Raw genomic sequence first — 17969 nt, 5'->3', positions numbered from 1 at the left:
CGGGGAGCTTGAGGTTTTCACTGGATGGTGGCCAGCTTTGGACACAGAGGCCCCACGTGATCTGTCCCCTCCCGTCTAGGCTTCCACGACCTAGGGGTGGTGGACCTGCTCTGTCCTCCCACCACTGACCTCCACCTGAGGCCCTGGACTTCCCTGTGGGACCTCCTCTCCCCTCCCACCTGGGGACCTCGTCCCCCGAGGGACCTCCCCCCTCCCCCTCCCACCTGGGCCTCCTCTCCCCTCGGGCCTCCTCTCCCCTCCGGCCTCCTCTCCCCTCCCACCTGGGGCCTCCGCGACTTTTAAAACCGTCAGCTGTGTGCTGTGCACGTGCCGGGAGCACAGTAGTTAAGCCAGGACAGGTAAAGCTCTTCTAGTCACTGCCCTCTTGGAGTATACAGTTGAATCCGGGGAGTAGATCAATGAAATAAACACAGAATGTAAAATACAGAACGCTGGGAAGTGGAGGTGCATGGTCTCACACGTGTTTATAATTCAGCCATCGCCTAATCTGAGAAATCAAGGATTTCTGCATCGTGCCCGTGCCCGCCGAGCTGAGCTCTGCTGAGATGGGGAGTCCTTCTCTGGCTGGAGGCTGAGGGCAGGAGCTCTGGGTGAGAGGCTGCGGCCGGCAGTGCTGTGAGTTGGGCAGGGGTCAGCGCCGGCTGGGGCAGCGCAGGAAGCAGCTGCTGCTTGAGACTGAGAGCACAGCAAGGGGCCGAGCTCCGCCTGGTCAGTCGGGACTGGTAAGGGATCTTCTTTCTTGAGGGCACGGAGACACCGTTGGAGGGATTGTGAGGAGGGTGGGAAGATGAGATTAAATTCCTATTCTGAAAATGTCACATTGTGGAGGGCACTGGTTCAAACGGAGTAATGGCCATGGAGGGAGAACACTGCCCGGGGACACCCCGGGGTGGCAGGGAGAGGAGCCCCGGAAACCTGAGCAAAACGTGCAAAATGGGGAAAACAACCCACTTTTTTAATGGAAGTTGTGCTAACAGCTGTCAACGAAAAGAGTCAAACTCTGTAAAATATTTGAAGAGATTTATTTGGAGCCAAATATGAGTGACCATGGCCCGTGACACGGCCCTCAGGACAGCCTGAGAACTTGTGTACGAGGTAGCCGGGGCCAGCTTGGTTTTACACAATTTAGAGAGGCAGGAGACATCAATCAAATACGTTTAAGAAATACATTGGTTCGGCCCAGAAAGGCGGGACAACTCAAAGGGTAGGGGGAGGGCTTCCAGGCTCTAGGTTCATGTAAACATTCTCTGGTTGACAATTGGTTGAGTTTGTCTGAAGACCTGGGATCAATAGAAAGGAGATGTTCAGGTTAAGATAAAAGATAGTGAAGGTTCTTTTGAAGTCTCATTATGGCTGCCCTTAGAGTCAATAGGTGACAGATGTTTCCTATTTAGATTTTTAAAAGGTTCTAGACTCTAGTTCATCTCTTCAGGATTGGGAGGGCCTGGAAGAAAAAGATCTAACCGTGTTAACAGAGATTCTTTACAGATGTACACGTCCCCCAACAAAGGACAGCTTTGCAGGACCATTTCAAAATATGGCAAAGAAGCATGCTTTTGGGGTAAAATATTTTGACTTTCTTCTTTGTCTCGTAATATTATGTCTGAGTCAGATTTGGAAAGTAAGTCACAATGTATAGGGCTAAATAAAATCCATCTGATGAGAATTTATGATTTGTAGGGCATGGCTCCCTGGGCCCCTTAGATAGGAATTTGAAGCCCAAGAGTTAAAAAAAAAAATCAGAGCTTAGTCCTCACAGCATACATCAGATGACAAATATTTATTCAAGAAAGTCTGCTAAAACTCCATAAGAACAATGATCATCTGTGGATCCCTCCTTCCCCCACTCCAGCTTATCTTGACAGAGCCCCCCTCTTGGTGGTTGTGTCCGAGGAGACAGGGCTTGCTCTCCCCTCAGCTCCCATCCGAGGGTCCCCTTATCTCACCAGGAGGGACAGATGCCAGCATTTCTCACCGCAGCACCCAGTTGAAGAGGCTAAATTCCTGGTGAGCATGGACAGCCCCCTTCTTCCAGCCAGTCTCTACTCATTGGATGGGGTTCTAGCCAAGAACAGCGGGCTAAGAAGGCTGGGATCCCATTGCTCTCCCCAGCTCCACTGTAGGACACAGCTCTGTAAAAAGAAGCAAACTGAAAAGACCGGAGAGCAGGACAGTCCCCAGGGAAGAAAAGGTTGCTCTGAAGCTCTTCCCAAAGGAACTGGCTTTATTGGAAACAGCGAGTTCAAGCCTGAAGGCATGCTCTGAAAGGATTGTTCTCTTAATTAGGAGCAATGAATTGGCCTGTGAGAGCTGCCAGAACAAAGCACCACAGACTGGGGGCTTAAACAATAGAAATTTCTCCCTCACAGTTCTGAGGCCTGACGTCTGAGCTCAAGGCATTGGCAGCTTTGGTTGCCTCGGAGGCCTCTCTCCTTGGCTTGTGGATGGCCACCTTCTCACCGCGTCCTCACATGGTCTTTCTTCATCGTGTCTCTGTACGTGTCCAAATTTCCTCCTCTTGTAAGGACACCAGCCACATTGGAACACAGCCCACGCCCTCCTCTGGTAAGGACACCAGTCACGTTGGAACAGGGCCCACCCCCACCCCCATGGCCTCATTTTCACTTAATCACCTCTTTAAAGATCCTATCTTCAAATAGAATCATATTCTAATATACTGGGGGTTGGGACTTCAACATTTGAATTTGGGGGTAGAGACAAAATTCAGCATATGATCAACAAGCTAATTCATAGCCCTACTAGGTTGCTAGAGAGAACCAAAGTGGTGACTAAGAAGAGCCCTCGGCTGGGCATGGTGGCCCACGTCTGTAATCCCAGCACTTTGGGAGGCCAAGGTGGGCGGATCACGAGGTCAAGAGATTGAGGCCATCCTGGCCAACATGGTGAAACCCCATCCTACTAAAAATACAAAAATTAGTTGGGTGTGGTGGCGTGCACCTGTAGTCCCAGCTACTCGGGAGGCCGAGGCAGGAGAATCACTTGAACCCGGGAGGCAGAGGTTGCAGTGAGCTGAGATCGCGCCATTGCACTCCAGCCTGGTGACAGAGCAAGACGCCATCTCAAAAAAAAAAAAAAAAAAGAAGAAGAAGAAGAGCCCACCTGGAGCTAACACAAACCTCAAAGACAGGCCTCAAAACATGACCCCTGCTCCAGTATGATTGGACCAGACACTGAAGAAATGTATGCCCAGGTCATTACTGAAAATCATAGAGCAATCAGTTGGTAATTAATGGAGCTTAACAGGTAGATGTGATGCCGCATAAGGTAGATGGCTTAACAGAGGGATCAGGGAAAGAGACAGCCAATGTCCCCACCAAAACCACCACAACCCAGGGTGGCTGCGAGGATGCCCAAGGCTGAGTCCTCCAAGGAGCTACCCCAGAGGCCTCACACTGCATGGGAAATAAGCTTCATTGAAATAGTCTAACCAAGTGACTCAACAGGTAAGCAAAGAACAACAAAACCTAGCTGCAGGCAGGGAGGAGAGTAATCAGCATGTACAGTTTTCATACTATTACCTAAAACATCCAATTTTTCAATAAAAATAGACATGCAAAGACATTCAAAGAAACAGGAAAATGAGACATGAGGAAAACACAGGAAACAAAAGCTGCCTTGTGAGGGCCTAGATTTTCTTTTTTTTTCAATTTGACTCTGATTAGGAAGAGGGCCTAGATTTTGAGGAGACAAAGACTTCAAAGCAGCCATTAAATGTTCATGTTCAAAAAACTAAACAACGCTGTGCTCATAGAAGTGAGGGAAACCATGGCAATGTCTCATCAAATAAAAAACAATGAAGAGATAGAAATTATTTTTTAATGATAATCCTGGAGCTGAAAATAACTGAAATGGAAAAAAAAAAATTCTGTCAGGGCTCAGGAGTAGATTTGAACTGAAAAGTCAGCAAACTTTAAGATAGATTGGTAGAAATCATGTTATCTTAAAAACAGAGATAATAGATTTAAAAGATGAGCAGAACCTCAGAGAAAGATGTGAAACCTTTCAGCACCCCAGTATATGCATAATGAAAGCAAAAGGAGGAGAGAAGAGAGATAAAGGAGCAGGAAAATATTCAAAGAAATAATTGCTGTAAACTTCCCAAATTTGCTTAAAAATGTGAATCTCTCAAGTTCAATGGATCCCAAAAGTAGGATAAATACAAAGAGATCCACACTCGCACACGTCATAGTACAAACGTTTGAAGCAAGATGCAAATCTTGAAAGCAGATTTGTTGTCGTGTACGTGAGAACCCAAAAGGACTAATGGCTGACTTCTCCTCAGCAATGATGGAAGTCAGAGGGTGGTTGATACAGTTTGGCTGTTTCCCCACTCAGATCTCATCTTGGATTCCTATGTGTTGTGGGAGGGACCCGGTGGGAGGTAATTGAATCATGGGAGCAGATATCTTCCCCATGGTGTTCTTGTGATAGTGAATGAGTCTTACGAGATCTGATGGTTTTAAGAGGAGGAGTTTCCCTGCACAAGCTCCTTCTTTCTCTCTCTCTCTCTGTCACCATATGAGGTGTGACTTTCCGCTTCTGCCATGGTTGTGAGGCCTCCCCAGCCACGTGGAAATGTTAAGTCCAGTAAACCTCTTTTCTTTGGTAATTTGCCCAGTCTTAAGTTTGTCTGTATTAGCAGCATGAAAACAGACTCATAAGGCAGTGGAGTGACATGTTCAAAGTGCTGAAAGGAAAGAAAACCTGTCAATCAAGAGTCTTATATCTGGCAAAACTGTCTTTCAAACATTAAAGCAAAATAAAAGCACTATTAGAAAAACAAATCTGAGAGAATGTACTGTGAGAAGGAAATCCCTCAGGCTGAAAGCAGGTGAAACCACAAGGAAGCTCGGATCCACAAAGAGTGTTAGTAAAGTAATTACGTAATTATAAAAGATAGTAGACATGTATATTTCTTCATTTTCCTTCTCTTAACTGATTTAAAGAACAGTTGTATAAGAGAGAATGTGTATAATTGTACTGTTGGCTGGCCCTGTAACATGTAGAAATGTAATGTATTTGACAAAAATAGCACAAAGTATGTGATGAAAGCAAAGTTTTATTGGAGTCAGGAAATGACACCAGTGACTTGAATCCACAGGACCAAATGAAGAGAAACAAACATGGTAAATAAAAAGAGAAATAGAACTTGCATAGAAATATACATGTATTCTCCTTCCTTTCCTCACCTTCTTTAATGAACATGAAATTATGTAAAGTCATAATTATAACAATGTATTGTTGTATTTGTAACATATATACATATAATGTGTATAACTATAATAATATAAAAGAGAGGAGGGGGCCGGGTGCGGTGGCTCAAGCCTGTAATCCCAGCACTTTGGGAGGCCGAGACGGGTAGATCACGAGGTCAGGAGATCGAGACCATCCTGGCTAACACGGTGAAACCCCGTTTCTACTAAAAAAAAATACAAAAAACTAGCCGGGCGAGGTGGCGGGCGCCTGTAGTCCCAGCTACTCGGGAGGCTGAGGCAGGAGAATGGCAGAAACCCGGGAGGCGGAGCTTGCAGTGAGCTGAGATCCGGCCACTGCACTCCAGCCTGGGCGACAGAGCAAGACTCCGTCTCAAAAAAAATAAAAATAAATAAAAATAAAAATAAAAGAGAGGAGGGAAGAATACACCTAACAACAGGGCTTCTGAACGAGTGAGACAAAAACCGACAGAATGGAAGAGAAATAGGCAATTCAAAAACAGTGATTGCAGACTTCAATACTCTCTCTACCTTCAATTATGGATAGACCAACTAGATAGAAAATCAACGAGTAAACAGAAGACTCAAAGAACATAATAAACCGAACAGACCTAACAGACATCTGTGGAACACGCTATCTAACAACAGAACTGAGAATTCTTCTCAAGTGCACATTGAACATGCTCCAGGATGTCACAGAACAAGCCTGAATCATATATGATTTCTATCCTTTAAATAGAACAAGCCTGAATCATATACGATTTCTATCCTTTAAATAGAACAAGCCTGAATCATATATGATTTCTATCCTTTAAGTAGAACAAGCCTGAATCATATACGATTTCTATGCTTTAATGTATTCAGGCTTGTTCTGTGACCCAGCATGTTTATCCTGGAGCATGTTCAGAATAGAGTTAAATTTGAAATTGATGGCAAAAATAAATTTGAGAAACTCACAAATATGCGGAAATTAAACAAGACACTCTTAAATAACCAATGTGTCAAAGAAGAAACCACAAGGAAATAAGGAAGTACTTTGAGATAAATGAAAATGAAGATATCACAGTACAGAAACTTATAGGATGAAGCTAAAGCAAGGCTTCGATGGAAATGTATAGATGTAAAAGCCTATATTTTTAAAAACCTATATTTTAAAAGGAGACAGATCTCACATCAACAACCTGCTCTTCTACCTTAAGATACTGGACAAAGCATAGCAAACTAGGCTCAAACAAGTAGAAGGAAGCAAACAAAAGAGATTAGAGCAGAAGCAAATGAAATAGAGAATAGAAAAACTACAGAGAAAATCAACACAAATAATTGGCTCTTTGAAAATATCAATAAAATTGATGAACCTTTAGCTTGACTGACTAAACAGGGTCTCAAATTGCTAAAATTAAGGATAAAAAAGGGGAGGCCAAGGTGGGAGATTAGGAACCAGCCTGGGTGACATGGTGAGACCCTATCTCTATATAAAAAATAAAAATAAAAAAGGAAATATTATCTTACAGAAATATAAAGGATTATAAGAAAATACTATGAACATTGCCAACAAATTAGATGAAATGGTCAAATTTCTGTAAAAACACAAACTAACAAAACCGATTAAAGAAGAAATAGAAAATCTGAATTGAACTATAATGAGTAGAGAGATCGAATTAGTAACCAAAAACCTCCACAAAGAAAAGTTCAGGTCCAGATGGCGTCATTGAATTCTACCCAACACTTAAAGAAGAATTAGCACCAGTCCTTCACAAACTTTCAAAATCTAGAAGAGGAGAGAACATTTCCCATTCCATGAGGCCATATTACCCTGATGCCAGAGCCACAGAAAGATACCATGAGCAAAGAAAACTACAGAGCAGTATCTCTTATAAATAGAGGTGCAGAAACCCTCAACAATAGATGAGTAAGCAGAATCCAGCCATATATAAAGAGAATTATACATCAAGACCAAGCGGGACTCACTCCAGGAATGCAAGGCAGGTTCAGCATTCAAAAATCAGTTAAGGTAATAGACCATATCAAGAAAATAAAGGACAGAACTGCTATGATTATCTTAATAGACCCAGAAGAAACATTTGACACAATTTAACACCTCTTCATAATAAAAACACTCAATCAAATAAGAATGGAAGGGAAATTCCCCAACTTGATAAAAGGCATCTGTGAGAGAACTATAGGTAATGTTGCTGAAAGACCGAACGCCTCTCCCCAGAGACCAGGAGCAAGATAGACACATCCACTTTCAACACTTTTGGTCCACATTGTCCTGGAAGCATGAGTCAAGCAGTTGGGCAGGGAAATCAAAAGGAAATGGCATCAACATCAGAAAGGAAGAGGGAAGATGATCTCCAATTTGCAGAAGACATGATCTCGTAGACAGAAAATTCTAGGAAATCCACTGAAAAGGGGCCAGGCACAGTGGCTCATGCCTGTAATCCCAGCATTTTAAGAGGCAGAGGTGGGTGGATCACTTGAGGTCAGGAGTTCCAGACCAACCTGGCCAACATGGTGAAACCCCGTCTCTACAAAAATACAAAAATTAGCTGGGCATGATGGCAGGTGCCTGTAACCCCAGCTACTCAGGAGGCTGAGGCGGGAGAATCACCTGAACCCAGGAGGTGGAGGTTGCAGTGAGCCAAGATCTCGCCATTACACTCCAGCCTGGGTGACAGAGTGAGACTCTGTCTCAAAAAAAAAAAAAAAAAAAAAAAAAAAGAAATCCACTAAAAGAAAACTCATTCACAGTAAATAAATTCAGCAAGGTTGAAGAATATAAGGTCAATATACAAAAAGCAAATGTATGCTGTAGGAATGAACAACTGAAAATGAAATTAAGAAAACAATTCCATCCAGACATGGTGGCTCATGCCTGTAATCCTAGCATTCTGGGAGGCTGAGACAGGAGGATTGCTTGAGGCCAAGAGTTCAAGACCAGTCTGGCCAGCATATCAAGACCCTGTCTCTATTTAAAAAAAAAAAAAGGCTGGGCACAGTGACTCACACCTGTAATCCCAGCACTTTGGGAGGCTGAGGCTAGTGCATCACCTGAGGTCAGGAGTTCGAGATCAACCTGGCCAACATGGCGAAACCCCATTTCTACTAAAAATACAAAAAATTAGCTGGGCATGGTGGCAGATGCCTGTAGTCCCAGCTACTTGAGAGGCTGAGGCAGGAGAATCGCTTGAACCTAGGAGGCGGAGCTTGCAGTGAGCCGAGATCATGCCATTGCACTCCAGCCTGGGCAACAGAGTGAGACTCTGTCAAAAAAAAAAAAAAAAGAGAGAGAAAGGAAAGAAGGAAGGAAGGAGGGAGGGAGGGAGGGAAGGAGGGAAGGAAGGAAGGAAAGAAGGAAGGGAGGGAGGGAGGGAGGGACAATTTCACTTATAATAGCATAAAAAATATCAAAACATTTCAGAATGCCTTTAACCAAAGAAGTACAAGGTGTAAGACTTAACAAGACTTTTACACTGAAAATGATGTTCACCATTATTAGCCACCAGGGAAAAACAAAACCACAACATGACACCACTGCTTGCCCACAAAGAGGACTATAATAAAAGAGAGATAATCACAGGTGTTGGAGAGGAGGTGGAGAAACCAGGATCCTCATGCAGTTGTGGGAATGTAAATATAATGCTGCTCTTACCAGATGGAACGTCTTGACTGTGAGTTGTCCAGGTTCTTGGTGTGTTGAACAAAGAATTGAACAAAATGCACAAACAAAGCAACAAAAGAAGCAACAAAAGAAAAAAGCAACAAAAGCACAGATGTATTGAAAGTGCAGATTGATTGAAGTGACAGTGAACTCCACAGAGTAGGAGCGGGCTCAAGCAAGCGGCTCAGGAACCCCAGTAGCAATGTTCTGTAGGGCTTTTCTGAGGTGAAAAGAATTTGGTAACACCTCTGGGTGCCCTTTAGAGGCCTGTGACCAATCAGAGGCTGAAGCGGATATGTGGCCCGTGGTCAATCCGAGGCTGACATGCAAACTTGTCTGTCTTGTTATCACCGGAGGGAGACAGTGGCCTGTGTGCTGCCCAGTCCTGCCTGGAACTAGCTGCACCTGCTGTTCTTTTGCTTATACCTTCACCCTTGGTTACTCTAATTCCCTATTCTCCTGCCTCACAGCTGCTTTGGAAGACAGTCTGGCAGTTCCTCAAAATGTTAGGTATATGCACCCAAGAGATGTAAAAACATTTCCCCACAAAGCTTATACGGGAATGTCCTGGCAGCACTACCCTTAATAACCAAAAGGAAGAGAAAACCTCAACGTCCATCAGCTGATGAATGAATAACAAAATGTTACACATCCATACGATGGAATATTCTATTTGGTAATAAAAAGGAATGAAATTCTAATATTGCTACACATGACTGAGCCCTGAAAACCTTAGGCTGAGTGGAAGCCAGATACAAAGGACCACATGTTGTGTGATTCCATTTGTATGAAATGTCCAGAATCGGCAAATACAGAGACAGAAAATAGATCAGTGGTTTCCTGGCACTGGGGGTAGGAAGTAGTTAGGAGTAATGTCTAAGGGTTTCTTTTGAGGAAGATGAAAATATTCTGAAACTAATTCTGGTGAGTGTTGTACTCAACGCACCCTAAGGTTCACTGAATTGTGCATGTGAGTAAATTGTCTTGGTGTGTGATTTGTACCTCGGTCAGGCTATGGAAACGTTTTCAATTAATGTCAGAAAGAAGCAGCTGGCAGAGAGTGGTGGTGTCTGCTCCTGCAGTTGTCCGTGAAGGGAGGGTGCCCTCTTGGAATTAAGTGGACTGGAGAGGAAATATTCCAGAGATTTCTTTTTAAGATGTTAAATGGACTGCATATAGCAATGAATAGCATAGATCAAGGGTCCCCAGCCTCCGTGCCATGGACCGATACTGGTCCGTGTCCTGTTAGGAACGGGGTGCACAGCAGGAGGTGAGCAGGGGTCCATGAGCATTCCTGCCTGAGCTCCGCCTCCTGCCAAATGAGCCGTGACATGAGAGCCCCAGAGGAGCGCGGACCCTCTTGTAAACTGCACCTGTGTGCTCCCTGTGAGAATCTAATGCCTGATGACCTGAGGTGGAACAGTTTCATCCCAAAACCATCCTACCCCCAGCCTGTGGACAAACTGTCCTCCATGAAACCAGTCCCTGGTGGCAAAAAGGTTAGGGACTGCTGGTGTAGATGACTCCCAAGGCCTCAGATCATATCACCAGTCCCAAAGAGTTTGGAGTTACAAGCAAGATTGTCCTAAAATCATCACAGCTGGTTGTGGGCGTGTCAGCAGGCGTGGGGGAGGAGGAGTCCCCAGCAGAGGACTGAACCCCCAGTAGGAGGGCCTGCACCACAACCTGCTTCCTAAGAAACTGGTGGTTGTCTTTGCAGGAAATTCTCCAGTTGCTGGCTCTCTCTGTGTTCACTATTGATAGGTGATACGTCACAGCCCTATGTCAGACCCTCCAGTGCTCTCCCATCTATGTGGGATCAAACCCAGTCTTCCACCTGGCTTGCACACACCCTGGCCATGCCCCGGCCTCCTTCCCTCCTCAGCCTCCCTCACCCACTCACTGGCCTCGCAGGCCTCTGCCCCGCCCTCAACATGCCACGCTCGTTCCCACCTCAAGGCCTTCACACTGGCTGCTTCTGTGCCCCAGTGTTTCTGTGACAGTCCTCAGCCCTCCCAGCTAGCCTCTCTGAGCCCGCTTCTCACAAGGGGTGGGAGGGTTCAAGCCCCCAGGTTCGGCTGCCACTGCTGGTCAGGGGCCACACTGGAGGCTGGAGAGGTGGTGGATGTGAGCGTGGACGGTGGGAGGGAAGCACAGCCTGTCGGGGTGGAGATGGTCTTTCCTGCCTGTCCTGGGGCCGCGGCGTCATCCGAGCCCAGCATCGGTCAGTTCCCATACAGTCAGGCATCGCTTAATGGCGGGGTTGTGTTCTGAGAAATGTGTCCTTGGACAGCTTTGTCATCGTGGGACATCGTGGGGTGCTTTTCCACGAACTGGGAAGGTGCCGCCTGCTGCTATCGGGTGTGGCCATTGCAGCCAGGCCACAGATCTGTGCAGCGCGGGACTCTGCTGAACACCGCAGGTGGCTGTAACACAACAGTGAGGATGTGTGTATCGCAACACAGAAAAGCTACAGTAAAAATAAGGCACTGCCCTCTCAAGCGGCCACTGTGAGGGACGAGGCCTGTCATTGACCAAAGCACGGCCGTGCAGCCCAGGATGGCAGTTCCTCACCAAGGGCCCGTGTGTTTGCGTCCAGTGTACGCTGTGTTCTGAGGGTGAGCATGATGGCTGATTAATAGAAGTCTCATGACTTCAGTACAACCAGGTAAGTGCTGCGTTGGTCATTGTCTTTTTTGGATCCTTGGTTGTAGGCCAAAGAAGACAAGATAGCCGAACTGGAAACGGAAAACGCTGTCCTTCTTCTGAAATTGGCAGAGGTAATATTTTTAAATGTCCCGCAGGCTGAGTGGAATTGTATCCAGTGGGGAGTGATTTCGTGTTGAAGTCAGCTTTTAGCCCTTGTAGAAGAAATCCATTGTGGGTGACTGCCTGGGACCTTTTCTTTTTGCCATCGAGTGAGCCGACAGGGACTCCTCGGTTGCTGTGTGAAGTGTCTTCTTACACTGGATCAAGGTTGAGCTTCAAATTCCTGTGTGTCTCTGTGCTCACAGGTATTTAATGAGTAACAGTTCATCAGGAACTCACGCTTTTTCAAAACAGCTCTCTTGAGGTTTAGTGTACCAAGTGGGTGTACCATAAATTTACCCATGTTAAGTGTACAATTCAACATTTAGGAAATGTGTAGTTGTGTAACTGACTTAGTCATTTGTGCTGCTGTAAAAAATATCTGAGACTGAGACATTTATTAAGAACAGGAATTTATCACTCAGTTCCAGAGGCTGGAAAATCCAAGGCCAGATGCCACGGGGCCATTGGTGAGGGCCCTTCTTCCTCAACGATGGTGCCATCTCTGGCGCTGTCCTCGCCTGGCAGGACAGTGGGGAGCACAGAAGGCTGTGCCGGTTCCCTTCTGTCCATCCACGAGACACGGATCCGTCCCCAAAGGCTGCGCCGGTTCCCTCCAGTCAGTCCAGGAGGCATGGGTCCATCCCCAAAGGCTGCTCTGGTTCCCTCCAGTCCCTCCACAAAGCACAGGTCCGTACCCAAAGGCACTGCTTCTCAACACCACCACATCGGGGGTTAAGTTTCCATGTGAATTTTGGATGTGGCACATTCAAACCGCAGCAGCCACCATCACCACAAGCCAGGTGCCCGGGGTCTCCATCGCCCCGAAGGCCCCCGCCGGCATGCTTCCGCCCTTCCCGCACCCCGTTGTTCCAGGAAGCCGCTCGTCTGGTAACTGGAGCGATCTGCCATCCCAGGATCAGCCCCAGAACACCTGAACGATGCAACCCATATCATCCATCTGCCTCACCAAAGAAAAACGTCTGTGGAAGATGACTCCGCTCAGTTTTTCTTGCAGGTTTGTTCTCAGAATTGAAAAGGAAGGGAGCAAACAGGGAGAATGCCCTTGGCACACGCGGACTCAGGTTGTTCTTCTCTACCGTTTGCTGTTACTACTTGGGGTAGGCTGAGAAGCGGCCGCGGAAAGAAAGCAGGCCTGAGTCCCTGGAAGCTTCTCATCGGGACGTGAACCGACTGAGAAAAGGACGTTTGCAGATGTGACCAAATTAAGACTTTTGGGATGGGAGAGTGTCCTGGATTATCCTGGTGGGCTCTAAATGCCACCGTGAGTGAGTGTCCGTAGAGGAGGGAGGCAGAGGAGTTTCCACACAGGTCACGTGGGGATGGAGGAAGGGAGCTTTCCAGATGTGACCATGTGTACATGGGCAATACAACCGCAGGCCAAGGGTTGCAAGCAGAGCCAGAGCCGGGAGGAGGCAGGAGGGGCCCTCCCCAGAAGCCTTCAGAGGGAGGCCCGACCACACCTTGTGTCTGGACTTCTGGCCTCCGGAACCACGAGATGAGAAGTTTCTGTTGGAAGCCCCCAGTTTCCCGTAATTTGTAACAGTGGAAATAGGAAACCGTTGTGTTCTCATCTTTAAATTATTACCCCTTTCGAATTCTTCGAATCTCAGCAGAATCAGGGCCAAGTGGGGCTTCTACTCTTCTTGACTATCCTTGAATAACCCTGTTGAGTTTCATTGGAAAAAAAAAATGCAGTTGTACAAAATCTGCAAATTAATTAAGGGATATTCATACTACTTCTTAAATGAAGTGAATAGTTTCTGCATTCGTTTTTAAGCTCGTTCTTTCCTGGGGTGTTGAGGCCTGGGTGTGCGTGCATTATCATGCCCTTCCTAGGCACTGAAGACCAAGGCACACAGGCGGTAACACCAAGGTCCGGAGAGGTGAGAAACGTTCCCACGTTCACAAAGACAAAAAGCCACGGGACTGAGCATCAAATCTCATCACCCAGTTCCAGGCCACATTGTTCTCTGGAAGTGCACAGTGTAATTCTACAGTAATGAAAACAGTTGGAAATAGTAACCCCGTCCAGCCTAAGAGCCTAACAGCATTTCATGGCTTTATTGGAAGGGTCAAGACTCTTGGTCAACAAGATCTCAAGGAACCCCAGGCATCCGTTGCTCCACAGTCACACTCCAGTCTCCATCTTTGGCCAGGGAAACGGGTCCTTCCATGGAGGAGGGACCCCAGACCCCTGCCGGTGAGTGCCTGAGTGTGCCTGAGATGGCAGAGGTAAACCCCTCGGCATCACATTCCAGCAAAGCCTTCTCCAGCGGAACATGGATGGCCCTGCTCAGGGTCCCTCAGCATGAGTGGCTCTCCAGGACGTCACAGCCTCTGCGGTGCCAGCAGCCTGTCAAGGAGTGGCTGTCCGTGTGGCCGCGGACCCCTGAAGTGCAGGCCCAGCCTTCCCATTTGGGTCTGGTCCAGAGCCTGGTGCTGTTCACCACACGCTGTTGGTGGGGGCACTGCCCAAGCCCAGCGACTTTTCTAGTGTCATTTAGATGAGCTTTTTAAAGGATCTTTTTTAACATGTGAGATCATTAGGCACACAGTGTGACGTGAAGCCGTGGAGCCCTGGCGTCTGCACTGTGAGCCCCTCCTGGTGGTTCCGGTCACTGGAAGGCCGATCTCCACATGGTGGCCCTGCTTGCTGCCTCCCCCAGGCCAGCATGTCCCACTGCCACCAGAGCGTGGCCTTGGTGTGTGGCGTGCTTGGCGTCACGGGCCCTGCAATGAAATGGCTTTTCCACTGGGACTCCTGGACCAGGAGGCAGGTGGAGCATTGTCCACCCCATGCACCTTGCAGATCTGGCGGCTGCACTGGCCTCCTGGTCCTCCTGGCCCTCCCAGCCTCTCACCCTCCCAGAGGCGGAGCTCCCTGCCTGCGACTCGTGCTCCTGCTTCCCATGTCGCCCTCACCTAAGATAAGTCCCATGTCCCTTGCCCAACAGGTGGTGACTTTATTTCCATCCAACTCCATTCCTCAGCAACCCCCAGCGCAAGCCGGCGTCCCTGTGCCCACGCAGGCTCGTTCCCCCGTCTTTCTGTTGCCCACCAAATCCCCCAAAGCTCAGGGCAGCCCCACGTTGAGCGCAGGCCATGCTGGGGCCATGGATTTTCCCGTAATTGCCGTTCCACACCTGGTGAGTCCCAGAGACTTTGGAACCGCGGACTTTCCCATAATTGCTGTTCCACACCCGGTGAGTCCCGGAGGCTCTGGAACTGTGAATTTTCCCAGAATTGCCGTTCCACACCCGGTGAGTCCCGGAGGCTTTGGAACACGGTTTCTAACACGCGCAGGCTGATTTCTAACGCTCACGCGCGTGGTATTGCTTTCTCCCCAGAGAGGATCTGAGCCTTTGGGGGCCGGGGACTCAATTTTGCTGCAGCTTCTTCTTTAGTCGGATGAGGGTGGGAGAACCTTCCCGGGCCCATCCTCAAGCCCCACGGATCCGGCCCGGTGCTCTCGACGGCCTCTTCACCCCGGGGCTCTCGGAGCCGCCCTCCTCTGCAGTTGTCTGTTAACACGTTTCCACTTCGGAGGAGCTTCGCACGGAGAGCACAGCGATTTTCTGACCTAATCGCACCCCGCTGTGCGGCCGCCTTCGCTCCACAGTTACTTTCGGTGACTTTGCAGCCTCCTGCCCCGCTGGGCCCAGCTCTCTGCTCCTGAGTCCCGGTCCCTCCGCTCCTGAGGCCGTGAGCTTGGCCGTCTCTGTGCCAGGACTGGGGCCTGGGCTCAGCTCCCCGGCGGCACCGCAGGCAGCGCGGGACCCCCAGCTCACACGCGGGCATCGCCGGCCTCACACGCAGCCCGTCTTCCAGGACGTTCTGCCTCCCCGCACCTGGCCGGGACCCTCAGGCTCAGCCCTGGGGGTGCCTCCCCGACGGCTCCTGTGGCTCCTGGTTCACCTGGAGTTGTCCCCGCCGTGTTCCCCGCTACCGTGAGTCCCATGCAGGGGCGATGTCTTCTCTCAGGCGGGCAGGTGCACCCGGGACAATCAGCAACCTTTCTCTCCTCAGAGGAAAGAGGAGGGGTCCAGCCGTCCTCTGCTTCAGCTTCAAGGTTTTAAGACTTTAAATTGTCTTTGTTTATTTTCTATGCAATAGTACAAGGGAAAGATTGAAAAGAGTCGCAGTGAGGCCACGCGGATTTCCACCCTGTACAACAAACAGCAGCGTCTGCAGAGAAACACACGCTCGGCCTTGAGCCAGTTGGATCGTGTCATTCAGGTAAAAACAGCTTCACCAGAAGCCAGAGTTTCCATTTATGCAGTGAATGTTTATGTTTGTTTCTGGTGAAACGGTTTACATTATGCTTGTCAAAAGACATGTCATCTTATGGAAGTAAAAGAGGCCCTCACTGAAAACAGGAAAGCCCCTCGTGTGTTAGATTCAAGTTTCCATTACAGGCCCATTCTGGTCTTCTTTAAAAGGGTGTACCATCGTTACTATTTTCTTTCTTTCTTTTAATTAATTAATTAATTAATTTAGAGATGGAGTCTCACTCTGTCACCCAGGCTGGAGTGCAATGATGCGATCTTGGCTCACTGCAACCTCCACCTCCCGGGTTCAAGCGATTCTCCTGCCTCAGCCTCCTGAGTAGCTAGAACTACAGGTGCCCACCACCACGCCTGGCTAATTTTTATATTTTTTGTAGAGACGGGGTTTCATCGTGCTAGCCAGGATGGTCTCCATCTCCTGACCCTGTGATCCGCCTGCCTCTGCCTCCCAAAGTGCTGGGATTACAGGCATGAGCCACCGCGCCCGGCCAGAATCGTTACTATTTTCATAATCAACTGCAGATGGTATTCACTCTGGGAGTTCCGCTTTCTACTACATACTAAACAGAAGACTAAACCTAAAAACAAAACAAAACGTAGGATTGGGATTCTGAGCAAATATCAGAAGGAAAAATACATTTTGGCCATGAAATGAATTATTTCAAATAGCTGTGGTAGTAGTTCAATTTTATGAGTCAAAATTCTCATTTTAATGAATCAAATTAAATCATTAAACTGAAATCTTTAGTTAATCAAAGTTCTCAATTTAATTTTAACGTTAAATGGTAGAAAACATGTTTATACATGTTAGATTAAATAGATCTGGTACAGCATGTCATCAGTGTGAACAGCTCCTGTTAAACTACTAATAATTTTTAGAAATGAAAGTTAAAAAAATACTTATTCCGTATAGTATATTTGGCAGTTCTCCAGGGTGAAATTGTAGGAGGATATTTTTATACCTTTGGTTGAGAACATTGTTTTACCTTTTGTTTTAAACAATGTGACCAGCGTAATGACTACAACAGTAAAACATCTGTAAACAGGATTAATCTGTTCTCTTTGTTACTCAGAATTAGAGATATCCCACCCCCTCGTAAGCTACATTAGTGTATTTAGAATAAATGTATATGAAATTAATTTTCATTCTTTTCAAACTGAATAAAATTAATTGAATAGGTTGTCTAACTTTTTCTGTACTCCATATAATAAAAACACTTGTTTTGATATTAAAATGTTATTATTACAATGTTTCCCAAACATATGAAAGTCATCTCCATTTTATAGAAAAAGAGAGACTTGACTAAAACAATTAAAACAATGAAGAATACTTATTTAAGTTTAGTTATGCTCTCGTGATTTAAGAGTGTCTGATATTAAATATTAAGCAGTAGTGTCCTGGTTCTGTCAAATCTTCCCATGGAAGATCCTTGAGATAATTTCAGGGGGAAAAGAGGACTTTCCGCACAGGACATGAGTTGCTTTGCTCCCAAAGTTCTCTAAAAGCATTCATATGTATTGTGTCTGGAATTTTATTATGTACATTTACATGTTAAGTTGTTTTCACCGGCCCACATGTTTTCCACCACGTGCTCGTGATAACTGAGCTTCCAGAAGGCAGGTCTGGATAGTAGATTAGGAGGGCGGCCCCCGTTTCTCAGGCGGTGATGAGAGGCTCCGAGCCCGAGCCATCATCATGAGGAAGTCAACAACAGACGGAAACACGGCTCGCGCCCAGCATCACCCCACCGTGCAGTGAGCAGCCCTTCCTACGGAAATTGGTGAAATACTTGACTTTCTGTTTCTTAAATACTTTAAGGGCATAAAAGCCACATGTACTGCTTTGAAAGTACAAATCCCAGATGTACCGAGTCAGAACTTCTGTAAGTGAGCCGAGGCGCAGGCGGCATGAAAAGAGTCCCAGCAGGTGTCGAC

At 47.1% G+C, this 17969-nt stretch overlaps 1 protein-coding gene and 1 long non-coding RNA gene across 3 annotated transcripts in view; one reads left to right on the top strand and one right to left on the bottom strand.

Moving 5' to 3' along the window:
- Window positions 1-17969, top strand: part of KIF25 (kinesin family member 25) — a 67435-nt gene that overhangs the window by 398 nt on the left and 49068 nt on the right. The window contains exons 2-3 of the mRNA XM_028846971.2: window positions 11631-11696; window positions 15862-15984. Of these exons, the coding sequence (XP_028702804.2) occupies window positions 11631-11696; window positions 15862-15984 (189 nt within the window). The remainder of the gene's footprint in view (window positions 1-11630; window positions 11697-15861; window positions 15985-17969) is intronic.
- Window positions 1025-11689, bottom strand: LOC144340697 (uncharacterized). Of its 2 annotated transcripts, XR_013416947.1 has the most exons (3): window positions 8908-10977; window positions 1968-2153; window positions 1025-1301 (listed from the first exon to the last, which is right to left on the bottom strand). It is a non-coding gene; the product is annotated as an uncharacterized LOC144340697 (long non-coding RNA). The 2 variants fall into 2 exon arrangements; XR_013416946.1 differs by having other exon boundaries at window positions 1025-2153; window positions 8908-11689.

Source organism: Macaca mulatta, chromosome 4, assembly GCF_049350105.2.
Source record: "Macaca mulatta isolate MMU2019108-1 chromosome 4, T2T-MMU8v2.0, whole genome shotgun sequence".
NCBI lineage: Eukaryota > Metazoa > Chordata > Mammalia > Primates > Cercopithecidae > Macaca > Macaca mulatta.
The sequence above is the reverse complement of the archived record's forward strand: the minus strand, read 5'-3'. Positions and strand labels throughout refer to the sequence as shown.